Source organism: Schistocerca cancellata, chromosome 5 (assembly GCF_023864275.1).
Source record: "Schistocerca cancellata isolate TAMUIC-IGC-003103 chromosome 5, iqSchCanc2.1, whole genome shotgun sequence".
Classification (NCBI taxonomy): Eukaryota; Metazoa; Arthropoda; class Insecta; order Orthoptera; family Acrididae; genus Schistocerca; species Schistocerca cancellata.
Window position 1 is genome coordinate 213,130,235 of NC_064630.1, and position 26,148 is coordinate 213,156,382.

General features: G+C 38.8%; 1 protein-coding gene across 5 annotated transcripts in view; it reads right to left on the reverse strand.

Annotated features, from left to right (window-relative positions):
- LOC126188977 (signal transducer and activator of transcription 5B) overlaps positions 1 to 26,148 on the reverse strand; it is a 135,015-nt gene that overhangs the window by 28,933 nt on the left and 79,934 nt on the right. For all 5 annotated transcript variants that reach the window (XM_049930764.1, XM_049930762.1, XM_049930761.1 and 2 more), the window contains one exon: positions 1,375 to 1,530. In XM_049930764.1, the coding sequence (XP_049786721.1) occupies positions 1,375 to 1,530 (156 nt within the window). The remainder of the gene's footprint in view (positions 1 to 1,374; positions 1,531 to 26,148) is intronic.

Consider the following 26,148-nt stretch of genomic DNA (forward strand, 5'->3'; position numbering starts at 1 on the left):
ATACTAAAAGTAATGTTGAAAAGACACTTCAAAGATCATGAAAAGACACTTCAAAGATCATTAAAATGGAGACTGGATAGCCAATGAGGAGAGACCCAATGAAGTGCTGAACAGCAATCAAGGATTTGACCTGGGCATAAGTACAATCAGCTATGTACACTATGAAAAGCAGAAGGAGTATCAGGTGTAAATGAGATGACGGCAGCAATGGTAAGAGCTGCTGGAGTCTTAGGAAGTAATGGCTATGCCATGTGACGAGGATAGTTTGGACAGAAAGACAAACTCAGAAGCCTGAAAGAAAGGAATAACTGTCTTCAAAAAAGGAAACAAGAGAGAATTTAGGAGTTATAGAAAAGTGACACTGGCATTGGGCCAAAATATTTGAAGACATTCTAGGGAAGAGAGTAAGGGACAAAATTGTGAAGAAAATTAAAGAATTATGCAGAGGCTTCAGGCCAGAAAAACAACATACTTTATATTTGCAGTAAGGCAACTACAAGGGAAACGTTAAGGAAGACACACAAAAATAAGCAATTACTATGGTGAAAGAGAGATGTCATGGAAGTAAAAGATGTAGTAATGCAAGAGGTGAGTCAACAGATCGGATAATTCTTTGGGTTTAGAACAAAGAAGTGCACTTTTACCCCTTTTTTGTGGTTGTCATGGGTAACATAAATTAATACACAATGTGGCAGAAAGAGTTGGAAAAGATACTGATCACCTAATGATCTGGAGGTTTTAGGTAGTTGAGGTTAACCAGACATTTCAGAACTAATAGGAGGTAGGGACAGGTTCAAGATGGATAAAAATGAAGTGTAGGTCACTTAGACCCTCGGATGAGAGGAATCCACCTGAAGTCACTACCATCATCTTCGTCTCCTCTATCAAGAGTTCCACAAAACACAGACTGAATAATAAAGTAATACAGTGTGTGTGTGTGTGTGTGTGTGTGTGTGTGTGTGTGTGTGTGTTTAAAGTGAGGTATATGAAATAATTGAACACTGTTAAGTGTAAATCACTGTATGACAAACCAACAAAGCACTTTAAAAACATCATGTAAATGATCAGCATGTTACCGCATTTTCCACTGATTATAACAGCAACACTGACTCATTCAATATCATAGCAAGAGGTCACAATTATTATCGACAAAACATTGAATAGCTAACTCATGCATTTACAAGTCATTATTCTTCTCAGCATCAATTAATTCTAATAATGAAGTTGTATGTCTCTAAAATATTGCGATATATCTTGCTTGGCAATTCTCACAGTTTTAATATAGGCTATGTATTATGAGAATGATACCACGCTGGAAGTTGAGAAATTGTGTGTCCTCTGTAAACACTCTCATCCTATTAAAATTAAACTCACCTGTAAAAGGTGTGTAATATTTTCCAAATGCCTGGTCCTTAGGAATGTCAGGATACAAATATACAAGATGCTGCAAATCAGAAATTCTATCTGCGAGACTGCGTATTGCAAAGTCTTTGCTGGTGAAGGGTTGCAGCATAAAGACATCATTTTGATCTGAAATCAGAAGGAATACCATTTAAATAGATGATCTCAGCATATAGTAAAATATAAAAGCTGTTCACACATTCATCATGTTCTGTGCACCGATTCACAGTGGATAACCTTCAATGAAGTTGAATGAATTACAGTATAAAATAGCAGCAGCTAACAGCTGTCAAAAAGTGCATCTTCACTATGTATTAACAATTAAGTACCACTAATGTGTAATAATCTGTCTGTGTGTACAAAGGCTATAAATGGACAAAATAAAATTAGCAGGAAAATTGTCATGCTGGAAAAAGACCTGCTGCTTATGGTAAAAAAATGAACATTTCAAAGATGTTGTTGCTTTCATATTTAGAGTAATTAACTACTATTTATCTTTTATTTTGTAGTACATACGTGTAAACAAACATCTACTGGTACACACCTACTCGGTTTTTATAGTCTCAATCTACAATTTACACTGTTGTTTGCAATGGCATTAACAGATGTTTTCCATGACCAAATCCAGATAATTAAATAACTAATAAAAGAAGTAGATAATATGTCAGCTTTGAATTTTATGTTGAATTTGCAAGGATTTGTAATTTCTCGCCTTTTGTCTGTTGGTGACATGACCTTTCGATCACAGCACACAACTCTATTCTGATCTCCAGTCAAGAACCTAAGAATTGCTGAACTTAACTGAAGATAGCTGCATTATTCCAGAATAGTGTTGCCTGAAACTGCACAATGTGAATCATGTTGAGGTAAAAGGTTAAGACTTCAAATGTTTGCTGTGATCCATTCACTGATTTCTTCCAACTTCTGACATACCCATGTCTGGTATATTGATGGTTTGGTCCTTGATAAGTTTGCTTGTATCACCATCAGACTTGGCAAATTTTAAACAGACCTTTACAGCCTTTGGAACGTCATTTAGATAGTTCAGGAACGAAAATAGGCACGGTCCCACATATTGAGAGATTCAATATTCTATGTTCCCTATTCTATTCCCCAGTGTGTACATTGCTAATGTGAAGCCATATTTTGTGTGTGACAATAAGACTCCACTCATGCTAAAGGGATGTCATTTACATTATATTTTACACTTATCCATCTCCTTAGATGGAATAGTGATGACCATGGCAACCTGGGTTAGCAGTAGTAAAATGTTCAAAGTTTGCGAATGAACTGATTTATTCCTTACACTGTGTGTTTAGGAAGACTCTTCCCTCTTCAGATGCAGTTAGGTGAAGTTTTTAGACCATTCCCATTAATGCACTGTTGAGGTATGTCATCACTGACAATATTCACATAATCACATATTTCAGATAGTGTCACGCCTTGTAATGCCAAAATGTTGTCAACAGCCAAGTAACTTGACAATGCAATCAATAAAATAATCTATATATTAAACCTAAGCACATCTGAAGATGTAAGATATCTTCCAAAGTATACAGTTTGAGGCACAATAAATTCAGAGGTATGTGTAAAATGTTTTTTTCACCATGTGTGATACACTATTTTCTGGAGTAGAATTTTTTGGTCCATACTTAAAAATGCTTGCAAATGGTCACAAAAAATCCATACATAAATGACAAAGAGGCACAAGGTAAATTTCTGCAGTATGAACTTGCAACCGTATTTGTAGTTCCCACAAATGGCTTTACTGGTTGAAGAAGGGCACTGTGCGAGTATTAGAAATCTATAATTTCTAATTCCCACACACTGCTACATTACCACATAGGACGAAGTGTTGTTTAATGTTGTTATCAAAAATCTCAAAAAGTTCTCTACCAATTTGCTTCCTCAAATTTTTGCATGATACTCTAATAATCATTCTGATGGACATTAGTACAATTTTCCACCTTTAAAAATGTAACCGATGACACAATGCAGTTCTTTCTTTCGTGACACGATAAAGCAAGGGTATCTAGATTTACAAAGCCTTTCGTTCTTGGCAAGCCTTCTGAAGTGGTGTCCTAGCAGCGACTGTATAACTGAGTGATGAATGTACAGAGGGTGCTTGACTGTCTACAATTTCCTGTTCATTTTCAGAGGCAATTCTCTCTTTATGAACTAGTCTCCAAAAATTAGGTATTATTTGGAATATAGAAAATTGCGTGGAAAAAGTGAGAAATAATCATATATAATTTTCACAATTTTCCCCGTGAACTATAAATATGCTACCTGTTTGGTAGAGTTCCTGCTTCAGATTGGCAACAATAAAAACGGTGCAACAACAAAAACCGTGCATTAAAAACATTTTAACCATGTCTGCAATTTAATTGTAAACAGAATGTAATTTTTGGGTAATGTTGATAATGTAATCTCACAAAAATATGACTTGTATTCATACTGAGAGGCAGAAACCATGGATACTTTACAGCTAACCATACACAGGTTGCAGTTTGAGTGACAATTGAGGCGCGATTTTATAGCTTTAACACTCTTGGTTGCCCTTTTACTGACCAACAAAAGAACAGTTTGCATGTCCTGGAACTCTTTTTTTGTAAGCTAGTACCAAGAATGAGCACTATTAAACGGACCAAGATCTAGCCTGAACTGTGAGACAACTGACTGTCGATGTCACAGCTTTCTCAAGAGTTGAAGTTTTATGACAAACAATGGAGAGAAGAAAGGCAATAGTTGAGATGGTGGGCAGTATACTGGTACATAATCGGACTGAATTTGTAAATAAACTTCTGAACAATGTCTTTTCTCCAAAGTTAACAAACAAATGTCTTCAACAGTAGCAGCTGCTGCTGCATCAGTAGCTAATAACAACAGCAACATAACTATACTGTCTGTCTACCACTAAGATCTCAACTATGCAGCATGTTGCTATCCTTAGAGCTATATTTTGTATTCCATTCATGACTTCTGAGTATTGTATTAAAAGTCCCTTGACAAGCTGTGCCCTGAGATCTAAAGACGCACATCTGCAGTGCGCACAGGCGCCCACACCATGGAGCCTGAGGAGGCCCGAGCCCCCTCAAAAATTCATGTGGGGGGGTGGGTGGGGGGGAGGGCAGAGCCGCCCCCCCCCCCCAATAATTTAAAAAAATTATTACTTATATTATGCTTTGTAAAATCACAAAATTATGTTGGAATTTATTTTCCCTGTTTGATGATACTTACCTTTTAAAATACAGGCAGTAACGAGTTAAAACAAATAATTATTACGGTAGTAAGCATGGTAACTGAAAACGAGCGGGATGAATCATGATAGTGTTACGGTGCTGCGGGCACACTTATAATCTGCCCCCTTATTTATTTTTTTTCTATTACGGTTGATGAAACAATGAGACTGCACTTCACGAACAACTGTCATTTTGTATTCGAACTGTCGATGATTCCTTAATCATCAACGAAGACTTTATTGGCTTATATGAGATCCCCAACATTGAATCACAAACTCTGTTTAGTATTTTAAAATACATTTTTGCTCGTCTTCATTTGTCAATGGATAACTTAAGAGGACGGTGCTATGATGGTGCCTTGAATATGAGAGGTAAGTTCAAAGGACTAAAAAAGTTAATTTTGGATATGCATGCACTGCACTGCTCACAGTTTAGACTTGGTAGCTGTGGACAGTCTCCGCCATCTTACATCTATGAGGGATATTATGGCTTTAGCCAAGGACTTAATAAACACCGTAGGGGAATCCAACAATAGGATGGGATTTTTCAGAAGCATACGCTGTGAGAGCACCAACGACCAAGCTGTTCTATGACCCCTTTGCCCGACTCTTACTATGCAAGCTTCTAGTATCTTGAGAATATTGAAAAACTTTGAAGAGCTTTTAAGAGTTTTTTTAAACATTTTCCGCAGAGGACAAAACAGAGGCAAGTTACAAATGTGCAGGCTACCTTGAGTCAATGTTGCAATTCAAGACTTATTTCTTTTTACGTCTTTATTGCCATGCAATGAACACAGTAGAGAATGACAACAACAAAATTCAATGCCCTCATCTAAGTGTTGCTGATCTGGAAAAAATATATGAGGGCTTGATTTGTATATTGAATGGAAAGCGTGGTAGTTTTGAACAATTTTTGGGAATTGTGTTTAAAAGAAAAACATTCACAAGTTATTGATCCTTCACTTCCTCGGAATCTAAGTATACCTACAAAGTATGAAAACAATGAAACCAGCTCACTGCACACTTTCAAAACCCCAAAGGAATACTACAAAGCTATTTACATCGAAGTTTGTGAAACGGTGCAATCTTGCATTACTGAGTGGTTTGCTTCAACTGGACTCACACAGATCATTGCAGTTTAACAAGAGTGCCTGCTTTTAGTAAACAGAGGTGAAACAAATTTGCAAAAATCAACTGAGTTTTTAAAAAATGATCTAGACACTGAGAGACTGTGCTTACACTTCAATATGTTAACCGAGATCACTAATAAAAAACAACTGGTCTTAAAAAACATGTGTGATGTAAGAAAGTACATTACACAAGAGCCTGCCATTGGAGAAATGTTGTGTGAAGTAGTGAAGTGCATTAAGTTTCTCCAAGTAATTCCAATCATGACAGCAACAGCAGAATGGTCACTTAGCACCCTTAGACGTCTGAACAAATTGGTTGCTCTTCATGCCCACTGAGATGTTTTGGATATCTGACCAGTCATCAACGACTTCATATTCAATAATCCAGTCAGACAGTCGACATTTGCACCTTTTTAAACACACTCTAGCCCTAATAATGGCATTTAGAGCAACATTAAAAATCTTTATAAAATAGAGAATTAAATACATACATAATGTTAAATTTTCAGTTTTGAAATATTAGTACTAGTTTAGTACTGTATTACTATAGTACTGTATTAGTTATTTTCAAATACTTAAATATTTTTAGGGTGTAAGATCCAATTAAAACCTGCTGTTCACATACTTTTAGACAAAGTATTGGGCATACTGTATTAACTTTATAAAAGCATTAACTTTGAGATATTGTTTTTATTTAATTAACCCTAAGCCTCATTCAAAGCAAGCTTAAATTAGCTATTTCACTTATTAATCTAAGTGCTATTACTGTGTGCCAGCAATATTTTATGCTTTATTCCTTTAATGATAGTTTAGGATTTATTTAAATATAATTTCAGTCTTTTCAGAGCTATATATTCACTGCTCTGTAATAGTCTATAAGCATGATTATTACTGTAAATTAAATTAGCTTTTTACCAAAAAATGTCAGGCTTGTGGAGTTTCCCAGAGTGTCGAGTTACTGAGAGCCCAGTTTCCAGGGTTCTAATGTTGATCATATGACTCTAAAATGCTTAAAAAACTTTCAAACTCACTATTTTTCATCTACAAAATAAAAAAGTTTCCCAGAGCAAAATCCCCAGTATGCCCCCCCCCCCCAATTATTTTTTATAAGTCGGCGCCCCTGGCAGTGCATATCTCACTAGAACAGAGGCAGATCTCTTTCTGGCAGATTCCCAGCACCAAGACTCAAGCTTGAACAGATGAAGGAGTACACTCTTCACATATTAATCTCACATCACTCTGCAAAATAATTCCCATCACACACTTATCTGGAGCAAAAGTTTGTTGTTGTGGTCTTCAGTCCTGAGACTGGTTTGATGCAGTTCTCCATGCTACTCTATCCTTTGCAAGCTTCTTCATCTCCCAGTACTTACTGCAGCCTACATCCTTCTGAATCTGCTTAGTGTACTCATCTCTTGGTCTCCCTCAAAAGTTTAAACCTGTAAAAATACAGGAACATCCAGAAAGAAAACAATTGGGCAATGGTAGCTTTGTGGTGTGAGGAGGTATCATCATGTTGAATCAGTGTAAAAAAGCTTCCCAGCTATGTTGATGCTTGAAGTAATTTTGTTAACACCAAGAGCTATAAAAATGCAAAAACAGGTACAATTTTTAAGATTTATAGTAGGATCAGGATCAAAGTTCCTCTAAACAGGCAGTTAACTATGTTCTGTCAAATTGCTCTCATGGATGAATTTCTCACAGAAAAAAATAGCCATAATGTGGATGGTTCACTGAAATCTCGAGATTACGACTCCACAGAGCATAATGGAGATACGTGCAGGAGACTAACTGGGGGAACAGAACAGTCACTACTAGATCTCGTTGTTTAGCACTGCAATAGTGATAAAGCCACACTGGTGCTTATTCACCTACAGCAGCCATTCAAAATAAGCTATGTAACTGAAAATTCTTCTGAAATACTGGGCCTCCAGAAAATTGCTCTACCATAAACGGCGACTAGTTCATATCACTGGGCACAAAATTCAATGATTAATTCCTTCCTTGACACAATCCATCAATAGCACTCTCCACCTTCTGTTATGAAGATAAGACTCCACTAAATCTGGGGAGGGGGTTTGCAAACTGCTGTCTATGATGGTGTTTTAACATGGTAATAACATGGTAACACAATCCTGTGCTGGCTTTACAGGATTACCCTGAAGTTTTCTGGGTATTCAATCAATAGCTTGGAGCATATTTCCTGACAGCCTCAAATCTGTTACAGTAACATATCTACAACACAAGCAATATGTAAACCAACTCTAATCGCAGACCTATTTCACTCCTTCCAGTCTTTTGAAACGCTTTTTTACAAAAGGGCCTAGATCAGAGCACTTACTCAATTATCTATACAGAACTTTAAACTAGATCTCAGTTACAAATTCCTACAATAGCCAAACAAGAAAAAATATCTTGTTGGTATGCTGTGTGTATATTACAAATTTTACTTGGCAAAATGAAGCATTATAGCATCAAAAGCACCCCTTCACTTAGATGGAACCTACCTTCATAGTAAAAAGCAGAAGGGTCTTACGACAGACTATGTTACAGGTGTGAAACTAACCTCGCAACTATGCAGCATTATGTGGGGTCCCACATGGATCGGTACTGGGTGCAATCTTTTCTTAACGTTCCGAAATGATCTTCCAGTGCTGTTAAAAGGTGGTTCAAAAACTGCTGATGACGTATGCGTGCTATAATGAAGGGGCCACACTCAACCTTACAAAAGACAGATCACATGACAGGTGAACAGGCCTACAGCTGCTTCACAGCTAACTATTTTAGGCCTTAATCTCACTCCTATGTGTTTTCATAAACTAATAAATTACCTGCTAGTACCAGAAGTAGACATTAATGGTCATGCACTAAATAAAACAATGGATGGAGAATTCCTTGAGGCCCAGTGGTACAACAAATTAAAATGGAGTCAACAAAGATAAACTGAACAAGTAGCTTAATTCAGCATGTTTGCCCTTAAAAGCTTCTCTCACTGTGTTGATGTAAATACAGAGGTGCTGCGTTATTCTGCATATTTTCACTCCTTGTTTGTCTTACAGTATTACATCTGGAGCAATATAGTTATGGGTAAATAAATACAGAGTGGGCAAAATAAAACTGGCTTTAAAATATTTACAATAAGATTGACACAGGATTAAAATGCAAAAACTTGAAGATGTTGGACACTGCCGCTGCTGATCCTTGATCTAGATTTATCAAACTATGAGACTCGTGTGTCAGCTCTGCCTCAGGGAGTGCAGCAACAGCATTTTCAATTTTTTGCTGTAACTCGTCCTATGTGTGAAGATTATCTGAGAACATCTGACCCTTCAATTCAATCCAACAGGTAAAAATCACAGAGAGATCAGGCGAACAATGTGATTGTCCTCTCCTCACTGAACACCTTGGCACTTGTGAGAAGGCTGTCAAGGCAGTGTGAGCTGTTCTGTCTTGCTGAAAATATCCATACAGTTGTTCATCATCTCTGTGTTGATCCACGTATGAATTAAACAGTCTCTGGATGTACAAGTTAGCATTAACAGTTCCATGAAAGAACCCTATTATCATGCAAACATCAGGCTTGAGATTATGCAACAGCTCTTCAGGCACTGGTGGGGATATTCTGATGCATTAATGGCACATGTGCAGCGAGTTCACATACCCTGACAGACTGAACGAGGCCTCATCTGAAGACTTGAAAAACTGAGGTCCGAAAGTCCTGATTCCAGTTCACTTAGAAACCACTGGCACAACTGCAGATGCCAAAGCAAATCTGGGTGCTTTTACTCATGCCATACAGTAAATTTGTAAAGATACAGGTGCAAATGCAGGTCATATTTTATAATTTTTTTTACACGATGATCTGTTACTTCCCACTGGTAGGAATAAACAGCACAGAGTTCATCAGACTTTGTGCAAACTTTCCTTCATTCAAGCAATGTTTCCAGGTATTTGGCCTATTTCCAGATAGTTATGATTTCAATTCACTACTGAGTATGTTTCGTGCCATTTATCCACTAAGTTTTGCATTGCAGACTCTGCTGCAAGTTTTGTCAAACCACTCCTAGTCCTAAACTGTTATGCAAACAATGCCAAACACATTTTCCACAAATTGTGCTTCACAAAACACTCAACAATGAGCACACATTATTTTACTGTAAGCACCATTTTGTCTTGAATTCAGCTGGTCACTGAACACGTCTGCTTCTCTCACTCACTCAAATGTAACAAGACAGATTGGTGCACCAAATCATGTTTACAGCATTTTCTGTAATAGCCAGTTCTCCAGTTCATTAACAAGGATAATTTGCATCAGACTTATACATATTTTACAGACTAGTTTTACTTTGTCACACTGTCTTTATACTGCAGAAGGAACCATTAAGAAACTGTTAAAATTACTCCACCGCAAATCCTGCAGAAGCCTTTTTGAGGATCTTTGAATACTTACACTTGGCTCCCCAATATATTTATTTCTTAATGGTTTTGTTGCTGACAATAAAAAATCAGTTTCAGCACAACCGTGATTTACATAAATACAATATCAGACAGTAACAATTTTGATGTACACTTTGCCTCCTTGTCTAGCATTTAGAGTGGAGTTCTTACACTGTGGCGCAAAGGTATTCATTATGCTCTCATACAACAAAACACACGAAATTAGGAATCTCAACCAATTCAGCTAAAAATTATAAACATATCTAATTAGCCACTCCCTCTGCAAATTATCCGACATCTAATTTCAAATACTGAAAAGTTGTTTTAGTTACATATCAAGTATTGGTTTATCTCTGAAGCTGGAAGCCACGTACACTAAGTGATCAAAAGTATCCGGACACCCCAAAAAACATACTTTTTCCATATTAGGTGCATTGTACTGCCACCGACTGCCAGATACTCCATATCAGCAACCTCAGTAGTCATTAGACATGGTGAGAGAGCAGAATGGGGCGCTCCGCAGAACTCACGGACTTCAAACATTGTCAGGTGATTGAGTGTCACTTGTGTCATACACTCCTCAACATCCCTAGGTCCACTGTTTCCGATGTGGCAGTGAAGTGAAAACGTGAAGGGACACGTACACACAAAATCATACAGGCCAACGTTGTCTGTTGACCGACAGAGACTGCCGACAGTTGACAGTTGAAGAGGCTTGTAATGTGTAATAGGCAGACATCTATCCAGATCATTATACAGGAATTCCAAACTGCATAAGGATCCCCTGCCAGAACTATGATGGTTGGGTGGAAGGTGAGTAAACTTTGATTTCATGGTCGAGCGGCTGCTCATAAGCCGCATATCATGCTGGTAAATGCCAAACGACACCTCACTTGGTGTAAGTAGTGTAAACATTGGACAACTGAACAATGGAAAAATGTTGTGTGGAGTGACGAATCATGGTACACAATGTGGCGATCTGATGGCAGGGCGTGGGTATGGCGAATGCCCAGTGAAAGTCATCTGCCAGCGTGCGTAGTGCAAACAGCAAAATTCGGAGGCGGTGGTGTTATGGTGTGGTCATGTTTTTCATGGAGGGGGCTTGCACTCCTCATTGTTTTGCATGGTACTATCACAGCACAAGCCTACATTGATGTTTTAAGCACCTTCTTGCTTCCCACTGTTGAAGAGCAATCAGGGGATGGTGATTTCATCTTTCAACACGGTTGAGCACCTGTTTATAAAGCACAGCCTGTGGCAGAGTGGTTACATGACAATAACCTGCCTGTAATGGACTGGGCTGCACAGAGTCCTGACCTGAATCATACAAACACCTTTGGGATGTTTTGGAATGCCAACTTCTTGCCAGGCCTCACTGAACGACATCAATACCTCTCCTCAGCGCAGCACTCCATGAAGAATGGGCTGCCATTCCCCAAGAAACCTTCCAGCACCTGACTGAACGCGTGCCTGCGAGAGTAGAAGCTGTCATCGAGGCTAAGGGTGGGCCAACACCATATTGAATTCAAGCATTACTGATGGAGGGTGCCATGAACTTTTAAGTCATTTTCAGCTAGGTGTCCAGATACTTTTGATCACATAGTGTAGTTATAAACTAGAAACAGGACTCTGTGTTTACGGATGCAGGTTTAACTATTTTCTTTACAAAATTCCAATGTAATCAATTAAATATAAACTTATCAACATGAAACAAACAGCAGCTACTTAGTACAACTGAGAAGACAACAGATTTTTTCAAGTAAGCAACTCTCTTTCTAATCTACTTCGTGAATTTTACTGGCACAAGCATAAATACATTGAGCAGGACAGTGACTCTTTACTCTTAATACAGTGTAAAATTAAATTTCTGTGATTTGATTGCTTCTTGATTAATTTATAGCATGGCTAGTTCCACATCCTTGCAGATTCTTTCCTTGTTGGGCTCTTTGGAACATGAATGAATGAATGGTTGAAAGCTGTCGAAATTGCCCTCAATATGCAGCAGTTGATGTTACATTTTGTAGTAACTGGAGCCTCAACCCATCCATCTTGGTGTTCGCCACTATGCCACTTAACAACATAGTCAGGGCAGTAGTGTTTACACGAATGCAGCAGTCCTCGCTGTAGGACAAATAGAAGCAGAAACCTGCATCCACTTAATTTTCTCATTGAACATATGTCCAACGCAAGAAATTGGGAATCTCAACCAATTCAACAAAAAAATTTCAAACATACATAATTGGCCACTCTTTCGACGAATTACCTGCATATCTAAATTCAAGTACGAAGAAGTTGTTTTAGATACATATCAAGTAATGATTTTTACTAGCATCTTTGGTTGACGAGTTGTGCACATTCACAGCTCTTGTAAAGATAAGTGTTTAATTGAGAAATAACAATTAATTAAGGCAGTATTACATCATAATTAAGTAAATTAATACCTACTGTAAGCTGTCAATTGAAGGCTTCACATTTTTTGGCGTATTTTCTGAAAATAGAAAACCTTTCATAGGCGCGAATTTTGGACTAGGATTTGTTTATGTTTTGATATAATGCAAGTTACGTGATTATTTCAATAAAGTAAAGTTTGTGTTATTAGAGTATTCTTATACACTATCCATTTGATTCTCTAGTAAGCAGCCGAACTGAGATGTTCCGAAATAAGTGAAAAAATACAGGTTATATCTTTTTGTTTCTCCAGAAGTTTTGAATTAGTATCCAAACTTTAGGCCTAAACTTTCATAGAAATTTAATGTATTAATTGAGTAGTCTACAAAGTTGTTCTTGTTTTAACTTAGACTAAAGCTAAAATTTGTTTGCCATGAGTGAGAAGTGTATAACTTGCTGTAGGATTGTTAGTTCTGGGGTGTTGTGTGAGAGTTGTTGCGGTTTCTTTCATGTGGGTGACTGTAGTGGCATGGGAATTAGGGAAATAAACAAGGCTCATTGGTTGTGTAGGATTTGCTGTAGAGATAGGAAGATAGTGGAACAGGAGGAGAATATTACTGCCCTTTGAATACCACTAGATAAAACAAAACAAGATCTGGAAAGGTTAAGGGGGGAGAAGGGAAAGGAGAGGTGGGAAGTGACAACAGGTTATAGAAGAAATAGGAATAGAACATTCTCAGACAGTGTGGTTGTGAATGTGGAAAACAGGTTTGATCTGTTGTCACAGTTGGAAACTAATGAGCCACAAATTGATGTAGGAGTAGACAGGACACAAAAAACTTTCAAAAGGTGTTTGAAATGTAAGAAGTCAGAAAAAGCTGTGAAGAAGAAAGTTTTGTTGTTAGGTAGTTCACATGGGAGAAGTATTAGCCAGCTGGTGCAGGATGAAGTAGGGTCAGGTTACCAGGTCACAAGTTTTTTTAAACCTAGTATAAGTCTGTGTCATGTGATAGACTTTGCAAAGACTTCACAAAGGAAGACACCGTGGTAATAGTGGGTGGGGCAGGCAACAGCATAGATAGGAATCCTAATCGTTCAATTGAGAGTGACCTGGTAAAGATAGCTTCAGCAAGGAGACATACTGGTGTATGACCATGACTGGCCTCGTTTAAACTCTTCTGTTAGGAGAGTTAATTTAGAGGTGGAATGGCTGCTTCGATCAGATATGGAGTCTCATATCAGTGTGGTTCCTGTTGACTCTATCAGCAGGTGGGACTATACTAGGCATGACCTCCACCTCAACAGGAAAGGGAAAACTGTTCGGGCTAACAGCAAATAACTTGGGGGGGGGGGGGGGATTGTCACAAGTGGTAAAATACCAGTGGTTACACGTGACTTGACAGATCAGCAGGTTTTTTAGGTTAGGTAGAGGTAGGGCAGAAACAAAAGATGTTCAGAGACAGGCTGAAAATGACATTCACACTGATAAAACTAGAGATGCTACAAAATTGGCAGGAAAATTAGATTCATCCAGTTGTAATTCAGCCAGTGCACAAAATCAGTTATCATTATTGCAACAGAATGTCTGAGGACTGAGCAGTAAGCTTATTGAGTTGCTTATTTGGGTTGAAGAATTAGAGTTGAGCAAACCAGTTGATATAATCTGCCTATCTGAACACCATGTGACCACTAGTACAGATATGTTAAATGTTACAGGATTCAAGTTAGCTTTTTACTTCTGTAGAGAAAATAAGGAGAAAGGAGGTGTTGCCATATTTACCAGAAACTGTTTTGACTTCAAGAATATTGATATTAATAAATTTTGCTCAGAGCAGCACTTAGAAGCTTGTGCAACAAAAGTAGTATTTCATAATAAGTCCTTTATAATAGTAGGTATATACAGATCACCTTCAGGAAATTTCAACCTCTTCATAAAAAATCTGGAAGCTCTGCTATCCCATCTCATGTTCAATGCAAGTGCTCCAAGACTGTTATTCATAATATCTTTGTAGACAAATCTAGGGAAAGAAGTTTTATCACATATCCAATAGAAAATGGGCTATCTGATATTGACGTGCAGCATCTTGTGTTAAATGTTGAAACTTGTCAGGATAAAGAAAATTTTAAATTTTACTACAGGAGGGTAATAAATGAGTCAAAAATTGAGAAATTCAGGAAACTGCTCAAAGACATGAACTGGACAGATTTTTACAATACTTCTGACTCAAATGGATAATACAAAGCATTCATTAATAAAGTTACCTCCACTTTCAAAAATCGTTTTCCCCTAAAGGTAACTAAAATCACACAAAAGTCAAAAAATAAACTGTGGATTATACAAGGAATAAAGATACCATGGGGGACAAAAAGGAGACTGTATCTACTATCTACGAACAGCTCTGATGTTAGAATTGTAATGCATTACAAATAATACAGCAAAATTTTGAATCAAATTATTCAGAAATCAAAGCAGCTTTATTATGAGAAAAAGATAATTACATCGGGCAACAAAATAAAAACTGTATGGGACAGGTGGGGCCAAAAAGGAAGACGAACAGATAGCTCTAAAAATAAATGAGACTTTGGTAACAAGTCATATAGTGTTGCAAACCTTTTAAACAAGTACTTCATTTCTGTTACTGACAGCTTGGGGTTATCAGGTGCAGTGAACAGTGCAATGGAGTATCTGAGACCAGCATTTAAAAATAACTTCAGTAAAATGGAAATTACACTCGCTTCTCCCAAAGTAGAGGCATCCATCATAAAATCCTTAACATATAAGTATTCCAGCGGGTATGATAACATACCAATGAAGTTAATCAAAGAGTGCTCATGCGAATTGAGTTCTATCTTAATTATTTGTGTAATAAATCTCTTATCAGCGGAACATTTCCAGACTGGCTAAAATATGCTGAAGTTAAGCCTCTTTACAAGAAGGGGGATATAGAGATACCATCCAACTATTAACCAATTTCACTTTTGTCGGCTCTCTCAAAAGTATTTGTAAAGGTTGTGTTCAAGTGTCTCCTTAAGCATCCGACTGCAAATAATATATTGGATTTCTTAAGTGTTTTGATACAGAGAAAGCTATTTACACTTACAGTGAGAATGTACTTAATTCTTTAGACAACAAATTAGAAGCTACTGGCATTTTCTGTGACCTGTCAAATGCCCTTGACTGTGTGAACCACAGCATTCTCTCAGGTAATTTGAAAATTATGGTGTCACTGGCAATGCTGCGAAATGATTCGAGTCTTATCTATCTAACAGGAAACGAAGGGGGTCACTGCAAAATACCTGTGCAGTAAGCAGTCAGTCTTCATCCAACTGGAAATTAATTACATGTGGTGTTCCTCAAGGTTCCATCTTAGGTCCACTGGTTTTTCTTGTGTAAATTAGTGACCTCTCTTCTGTTACATTGCCATATGCTAAGTTTGTTTTGTTTCCAGATGATACAAACATTGCAATAAGTAGCATGCCAAGTACAGATTTAGAAATAGATGCTAATCAAATTTTCACTGACATTAATAAGTGGTTTAAAGCTAATTCACTCTCACTAAACTTCGAGAAGAGCCACTATATGCAGTTCAGAACCTGTAAGAGATTTCCTTCCAGCATATGTGTAACATATAAAGACATGCAGATCAAAGAGGTTGGCAGGGTTAAATTTCTGGGATTACAACTCGATAACAAATTCAGTTGGGGAGGGCATACCACAGAATTGCTTAAGTGCCTAAACAAGTCTGTATTTTCAGTGAGAATGATGTCAGATGTAGGAGATATAAATATAAAAAGCTTGGATACTTTGCATATGTTTATTCTATTATGTCATATGGGATCATATTCTGATGCAACTCATCAAACCAAGCAAAAGTTTTTAGGTAGCAAAAGTGTGTGATAAGAATCATTTGTTGTGTAAATTCCAAGAACATCATGTAGAAACCTGTTCAAGAAACTTTGTATACAACCACTGCTTCTCAGTATATTTATTCCTTAATGAAATTTGTTGCAAGTAATACATCTCTATTTCCAACCAATAGCTCAATACATAGTAGGAATAAGAACAATCTACATTAAGACCTAAACCCAGTTACCTTGGACCAAAAAGGGGTCCAATATTCAGGAACACACATTTTCAATAAATTGCTAGCAACCATTAAAAACTTGGTTTCAGATAAAGCACAGTTTAAATGCAGTTTGAAAGACTTTTAAAGAGACTGTTAAAGCCAGCTGTTAGATTTCAGTTTTGACAGCACTGTAAAGCTGCAGACCATGTCTGTCACAGTATGATGAATTTGTATCTTCTGTACATTGGAATGTTGCCCCATCCCACCCTACATACACAAGTCCACACTTGTTACAGTGCTTCATCATTTAGCCAATACTGTGGATGCAAATGTACATTCCATTACAGAACTGTGAACGAGATGGCAGTTGTCATGTGATGTGGGCATCTTGCATCATCTAGTACCAGTTTTTAATTGTGTGTAATCCTCTCATACCTACTAGACATGCGCGCACACACACACACACACACACACACACACACACACACACACACACGCGCGCGCGCGCGCGCGCGCGCGCGCGCGCACGCACGCACGAACGCACACTTCCCTTGCACCTCCACACAATGTTTACATTGATGATACAAGTTCTTGAAAGAACACTGATAACCTTGATTATGTATCTCCTTCTTTTAGCTGGTCACAGCATGTTGGGTGTCCTCAATGTCGCTACAACATTCCCCTTTTAAGCCACATTTAATTTTTAGAAATAGAAAACATTATGCAAGTGTCACATCAAGGGAATAGGGTCGGGTCGGTGTTCAGGCATACTGATCTGTTTTCATGCTGAAAACTACTTCACGAGTTTTGCGCAGTGAGTCATTGCGTTGTCATACAGAACAACCCAACTCTTGCTGTGGAACAGATGCATGCTGGCAAGGCAGATGAAAGCAGAGAGATGCTGTATGACCCTTAACCTAAACAGTACTATATGGTCACTGTTGTGTCCTCAGTGAGAAATTCATGATGGATCACTCCAGAAGCATCGGGAAGGGTAGGAAGGGAGGGGAATCACCAGCTTCCGGATGCAAGATTCCTAATATCCCAGTTTGTTCTGCCCAAAAAAACTGTCAATCTATTCTCATCACACTCCCACCTTTAATTACTACTCTCCCCCATTACTACAAGGGCCTCCATCACACTTCTCCTGCACCCTGCAACTGCCAAACCCACCCTGCAGACATACTAAATTTGCCACATCCTCAGAAATTCCCTCCTGCCATCCTCAAAAAGCCTCAGTCCCACAGACGTATCACGCCTTTTCATGGATTTTACCTTTTGCCCGACTTCCAAATTCGACCATGCTGGGTTTGTTGAAGATCTTCTCTCCTTTTCCTGGTACTTACAATGGAAAAATTATTCATCCACTAACCCTACAAATTGGACTCAATCCAAAACAAATACTGAACCCTGCTTTACTCAATATACTCCATCTAACCACAATCTGCACTTTCTATCCATAAATTATGCTCTGTTAACCAAACAGCACTTCCTATCCTCAAATCTTGCCTCACTAGCATCACCTAAATCCCTCAACATGAAAACCAATCTCACATCTGCAGAAATAATAACAAATCACCACCTCAAAACTAATCCTGACCTTATAATCCTGCTTGCTGAGAAGATTACATTACTTTGGTCATGAACCACAAGGATTACCTGGTAGAGAGACTCCGCCAGATGCCATATTCAGTGAACCCCTCCCCCCCCCTTTTTCACTTTTCAAGAGAATTCTGACGTAAAATGCAGTAAAGTGTAAAATGGGGAAAATAATTTGTTACGTGGTAAAAGTTACATATATCATCCCCCCTTGCATTTTTGTGGTTTATGTATGATATGCGTACATAATAGGCATCAAAATACTCATCATCACGGATTTGTTTATTATCCAAGAAGGTTATCTTAACTTTGTACTATCTTTAGCTGTTGGTGTCACTGGAACTGTCTGGCAAGTATAAATATTTGATTTAATTTCATTCATCATTATCAATGGTTTTGGAAAGCCTGCAGTTGTGTCATTCATTCATTCATTATTTAGGAATGAAACACTGCACCACTTACAATTTTTTCATGCTTAGTACAACAATTTTCAGAATTTATTCTCACTGTCAAGTGGAAATATTTCTGTAAGACTTTGTGTGATGTTTGCATATGTGCAGTCATGTGTCACTTTCATTGTATTCATGTTTTCAGGTTCTAAGGTATTGTGGTGACTCCTTTATGCAGAACCCCCCCCCCCCCTCCTCTCCCGTCTCTGTGTCTGTCTGTCTCTCTCTCTCTCTCTCTCTCTCTCTCTCTCTCTCTCTCTCTCTCAAACACACACACACACACACACACACACACACACAGATTGTGAGTGAAGCATCACAAAAAGTCCTTACGTAAACATTTGCACTTAACAATGAGAATAAATTCTCAAAAGACATTTTGCTAAGGATGAAAAAATACATAAATGGTGCAGTGTTTCATTACTTAAACCAGGAACATTTGAGCAACAGAAAAAGGACAAAAGTGTCAATTAGCACTTCAAGTTGTCTAACAGTGAAACACAATAAATATGCTTTTGACACCTCATGACGATCATGAAACTGTGGCATAGTAGAAACAGTTTGAAAATTCTAACCTGTCATCATTCAAATGAACCTAGTTACTCCCATCCGCCACCATACTGAATGGAGCTTGGTAGTGGCAAGAGACATAAAGCACGAGTTCTTCTGACTCTTACCGATTCATATGTGTAGAACAGAGCACCCTGGTGTCAAGAAAATTAACCATGTAACGGTTATAAACACTACTTGAAGGCCAATGCTAAGTCAGCATAATTTTATATCCATTATGACACTTTCTTCCCCATGAACATTGTTTCATGAAGTACAAATTACAGGAAAATTATAAATACGTTAATGAAAAATTGAGAGTGAATTAACACTGTGAACACAGAAAATCTGACAGAAGCAATAAAAAATGTGGTAAATGGCAGGAAAATGTTAATTCTGGGAACATAAAAGTGGGGTTATACTGTATGTCCATCTACACGTTCTGACACACTGATCCTATTTTAGAGCTCCATCAGGATCTTGGGTCCATCCACAGTTCCCTGGATCCACCAGAACTCTTCACTTGAGTGTACCTCCCTCCCCACTCCTTCCACTCTTCGCACTCCTACATTCTACATGCTTCCTAAAACACATAAACCCAACTACGCTGCATGCCTTTGCAGACCAACACCTTCAGCCTATTACCTGTATTCTAATACTCTAAACGAAAGACACTAACCATTTTTTCTACAAGCTTTCCACAGTTCCTGTTACCACCTGGCACCCCGTTCCTCACTGTCAATGCTGTCTGACTGACTGACTCCAAACCTACCTGGCACCATGAGCAGCTATACCCTCAACCAAAATTACTTATCCATTGAAGGATCACCTACACAGAAATCCACTTTACTTCTCCATTGATGGCATCACCTACAAAGAAATCTGTGGTACAGTGAAGGACACATACATAACACCATCCTGTGCCAATCTATTCATGGGCCATCTAGCTGAATCCTTCCCAACCACCCAGAATCCCAAAACCCTCACTTGGTTCGTATTCACTGTCATCATCTTCATGATCTGGACCAAGAATTCCCACAGATCCTCAACACCTTCTCCCCCATTTGCTTCACATGGTTCTACTCATCCCAACAAGCTGTCTTCCTCAACATTGATCTCCACCTCGAGGATGGCTACATCAGTACCTCCATCCTCATCAAACCTACCTACCTCCCTACACCAACAATAGCTCCACTTTGACTGCTGCCACCCCTTCCACACCAAGAAGCCCATTTCATACAGCCTAGTCTCCCATGGTCATTGCATCTGTAGTGATGAGCAGCCCCCTCCATATGGCAAGGGTCTTATGAGGCCACCACAGACTAAAATTACCCTCACCACCTTATCCAGTAACAGATCTATTGTGCCTCATTTCCACAGTCACATACCATCCCTCACATGCCAACTATCTGGTCACAAAAGAGCACCCTACTCCTGGCTCAGTACCAACTAGGACTGGAGCAACAGAATCGGGTACTCCACCAGGGTTTCAACTACCTCTCCTTCTGGCCTAAAATGAAAAATATCCTCTCCACCATTTGCACAGTGGTATTCCACCACCAACACAACCTACAGAATATCTAAGTCTATTCCTGTTCCACGACCAATCCCAACCTCTTGCAGCAGACCTAGATGGAAGACCTCTCCCATACATCTTCCCACCAGCACCTACTCCAGTGCCATCACACACGCATCTCCTACACCATCAAAGTTAGGGCCACCTGAGAAAGCACTGTTCTGATCTACCAACCTAATTGCAACCACTGAGCCACCTTTTACTCTTGCCTGACCACTAACAACCTGTCTGTCCAAATGAATGGCCACTGCCAAAATATGGCCAAGAGACAGCTGGATACCCCATAGCCAAGTGTGATACCCAACACCAGGCACTTGACTTCTTCTTAGCGTGTGCAATCTGGATTGTTCCTACCAAAACTAGGTTTTTGGAATTGCACAGGTGGGAACCATCCCTGCAACATACCCTTCATTCCCTTTAACCCCTGTGGCCTTAATCTTTACTAGTCTCTGCTCTTTTTATGGGGTTCACAAGATTGATCCTCTTTTGGAGCAAAATTACATTAAGGTTCTGACTTATCAACTGCATATTTTATGGACATAATTTTAAGATTACTTTATTTGTAATACAGTTACGTAAGAGCTGTAAATTATATATATCATACTACATTTTAATCTCTCTCTTAATTTATTAGCTTCATTTTACACCTGCCAATTTGAGATGAATGACAAATATCGAGTTAAGAAATTTTATTTCATGCCCGATTCTGAAGGATTAGAGAAATCTTTTAACAATTTCCAATCACATTATTCTTCCCAAGCAAATCACTGAAGATAATAATTTGTTCACTACCAACTGTTTCCATTGAGCCTGTTGTAAAGCTGTATGATTCTGACAAAGAGAAAAATAGGGCACTGCTTGGAACCTACGTTAAGGTTCTGCTGCGTCAACTGCATATTTTATGGACATAACTTTCCACTGCTTTGAGTTAATGAGCTGGAGTAACAAAAGAATTGCAATTTGTAAAGTTGTTGATGACAAACACAATGATGCACTGCAGTTCCCCACTAGCATTATTACACTGTCCGAAAATCTGAAAATTAAGAAAAGTGGTACCTGGAAAACAGTAGTAGTTCCAACAATAACCACAGCAATTAAGTCACAATTATCTTCTGAATGAAAACGTTTTCACTGTGTTTTATTGTGCAGGCTTTCCCATGTTGCCCCGGAAAACCTCGTCAGTGATCACAGAAAATAAGGGGAATTATTTGCTCAGACCATGCTGTAAAGATTTTCCAGAGCAACTTGTGAATGCCTGCACAATAAAACACAATGAAAACTGTTTCATTCAAACTATAATTCGGTTTGTTAACTGCTGTGATTGATGCCAGAATTACTTCTGTTTTCCATGTACCTCTTTTCTCAATTTTAAAATTTTCAGACAGTGTTATAACACTAGTGGGGAACTGCATAGCACCATCATGTCTGCCTTCAACAACTTTACAAATTGCTGTTTTTTGTTCCTCCAGATCATTAACTGAAGACACTGGTAAATTATGTCTATAAAATATGCAGTTGGTGCAGTGGAACGTTAAAGCGTCTATTGTTCTACTGTATATTTACCTGCTGCTGAAACACTACAATTTAACAGTGCTTAAGTGAGGCTAACTTTCATAGTACTGTAATGCCATGGTATTATTATCTCTCCTCGTAGGTTCCAAGCAATGTCCAATTTTTCTCTTTCTCAAGATCATACAGCTTTACAACAGGCTCAGCAGAGACAGCTGGAAGTGGCAAATTATTGTTTTCAGTGAATTGTTTGGGAAGAATAATGTGGTTGGAAATTTTTAAAGATTTCTCAGATTCTTCAGAACCAGGCAGGAAAAATAGTTTCTTATCACCATCTCTGATTGATCAGGTGTAAAATGAAGCTAACAAATGAAATGAGATATTAAAATGTAATAGGATATATCATTTAAACCTCTTACATAACTTAAGTAAACTTAAGAGGATGTCAACATGAAGTGAAGAGAACAAAAAAAATTTTTTTTTTTAACTCCAAATGAGGATTGACCTTGTGAACTCAGCATGATGGGTCCAGCACACTACATTTATGATGCAAGGGACAGTATGGTCAGATGAAGAGTTTACTAATGGTAAACATCCTCACAGAAATAAATACAAGTAGTGACCACTACCTCATTTGGATCTTGTTGAGTGAGCTGCAACCACATTTAATGCATCTTCTCATTCTTTGGAACACAAAAAAATAATTATTCATTAGTTTTTATAGATTTTCTTTTTGTACAATGTGGTACTACACACCATTTGCAACCCATACTGCGATACGCTGTGGTACTACAAATCATTTGCAACCCACTTTCCGAAACGTAAATTCCAAAACAAGCTATCACTGTGAATAAGCTTTATGGCAGTAGGAGCATAAGGGAAAAAAAGCATGTTATGAGTATAAAATGACATAATTAAACATTTAAGAAAATTTTCAGAAAACAGTCAAATGCCTATTATCTTGAATCCACGTAACTTCGAAACTAAAATAAATTTCTCAGTAATGCTAGTTGTCTCATTACTTATTGGTGCACTGTGTGTATATCCTCACTATTACTTCTCCTTTGAAGGCATCACCTACAAAGAAATTAATGGTACAGAAATGGGCACACACATAGCTAAATCCTTTGCCAACATGTTCATGGGCCTTCTAGAGAAATCATTCCTAACCACCCAGGATCCCAAACATCTCTCTTCATTCAGATTCACTGAATTACATCTTAATGATATGGACTTAGAGTGAGTACACATTATCCCCATTTCTCCAGAACCTCAACACTTCCTCCCCCATTCACTTCAACAGGTCCTCCTCAGCCCAATAAGCAATCTTCCTCAACGTCGACCTCCACCTCCAGCACGACTACATCCAGGGTTGCCACGAGTTTCCACAAACGAAATTACCTGATATTTTCCTGATTCCCAGACATAGCATTTTCCCCTAAAAAATTTTAAGATCTCAAAAATATGTACGGACTTCCGAATTTCTCCCCTGTCTGTGCAAAAATCTTAGTTCTAACATAAATATCTTTTGTAATGATCTGTTTTTAGATGGAGAAACAAGCCAAATGGTATGTGTGTTTCATTAAGGCCACTGTTATTTCATTTCAATAAAATGAAATACATTTGGTGACAAAAATACACATTTCCTTGGAGTCGCAAGACAGATTTCTGTTTTCAGAAATAACCTCAGAAAAAAGTAGGCCTCTTTAAAGAAGTGTACATTAACACTATAAGTGACCACTGATAAGATGTTGGTTCGACTATGTTCTTTATTGTCAGTTATTACCCACTGTGTAGTGTGATTTTTCTTTCGCGAAGTACACAGCGTATAAACCACCAGCGAATGCTGCAATTTTCTTCTTCTTATCGTCCATACTTTCTAATACATAAAACTATTTCTGAAGAGCCAAAATGTACAATAAATAAAATGTATATAAAATGCCACACTGTACAATGTACTTGTGGTGACACAGTCACGATTCTTTAAATCCATCGCCCATTGCCTCTGGCCTGCCGAGGAGCACCACTGTCCTGGGTCCATGGATAAACCATGAACATCCACTGCATTACACCATACAGACAGACAGACCTGGCCTGTGGACAGATTGGTGAGACTAGATCCAATGGGCAGGGCTTGTACATTAGTGGGAAACAAAGGGCTTCAGACTGGCAGGCCCGATCTGTTAGAGATACCTTCTTCACAAATGACCTGCTGTTTTGGCCCATTGTGGAAATCCACTTGTGTGGTCAGATATTCAAGTGTCACATACACCATGTTGATGAAATGAGACTGCAGTTATCAACCCATGAAACAAATAACTCACACAAATACTCTGAGAATCAATAGTAAAGAGGAAAGGCAGCAACTCGGCATAATAATGACCGCTGAGCCACACACAGGCATGTAGAAAAGACGATCACACTTCCAGAACTAAATTTTCAGCCATAGCCTTTGTCAGAAACAGAGAGCACACACACATTCATGCAATCACTCAGACACAACTCATGCACACATGACCGCTGTTTCTAGCTGCTGCTTCAACAATCTCTGAGAATCAGATCCAAACAAAACACTCGTGGCTCCCTGACTGTCATCAGCAGCTCCTACGCTAATGGCAAGAAGTGGTTGCAGCACTGACTCAAGCTGAGGGGAGTGGTAGGAAGGGAAGAAGCACTAGGAATGAGGGAGTAGGGAAGCGGCACACATACTAAGCTGTACCCAGCCAGTGACGATGCATGACATCTCAGTAAACAAACTAATTCATCTCCTGAAACAAAAATAAGATTTTTTCAGAGTTTTTTTGGAATTTCTCTGATTTCCCTGACGTGTTTGAAATTCCTTGATTTCCAGAACGTGTGGCAACCCTGACATCAGTACCTCTAGCCACATCAAACCTACTTACTACCAACAATACTTCCCTTGGAGTGATGTCATCCATTCCACACCAAGAATTCCCTCCCACACAGCCTAGTCATCTGTGGTCATCGCATGTGTAATGATGAATAGTACCTCACCAGATATGTCAAGGTTCAAATGGCTCTAAGCACTATGGGTCTTAACATCTGAGGTCATCAGTCCCCTAGACTTAGAACTACTTACACCTAACTAACCTAAGGACATCACACACTTCCATTCCAGAGGCAGGATTCGAACCTGCAACTGTAGCAGCAGCGCGGTTCCGGACTGAAGTGCCTAGAACCACTCGGCCACAGCGGCCAGCAAATATGCCAAGGGTCTCACTGAGGCCTTCACAAGCCAAAATTGGTCTGTAACAGATCTCTTGTGCCTTCTCTCCCCTGTCATGTACTAGTCCCTACAGCCACTAAAGAGCACCTCCCTTGTGACTCAATACTGCCCAGGACTAGAGCAACTGAATCATGTTCTCTGCCAGGGTTTCAATTACCTCTCCTCGTGGCCTGAAATGAGAAGTATCCTCCCCATCCCTCCCACAGTGGTACCCTACCATCCACAGAATCTCAGTCCCCATTTCACTGTTGCACCAAACATCTTCCCACATGGCTCATATCTCCACAGTAAACCTAAATGCAAGACTTGTCCCACACATCCTCCCACTGTCACTTATTCCAGTTCTGTCAAAGCCAAATCCCACTTCCATCAAAGGCCTGTAAAACCACCGTTACGATCTACCAACTTAATTCCAACCTCTGTGCCACATGTTGTGCCTGCTGTATCTCCATTTGAATGGCCCTACCAAATTGGAGACCCAGTCACTGAGTGCACCGTCCAACACCAAGTGTTTGATATCAACAATTGCTTCAGAGCCTGTGCCGTTTGGATTCC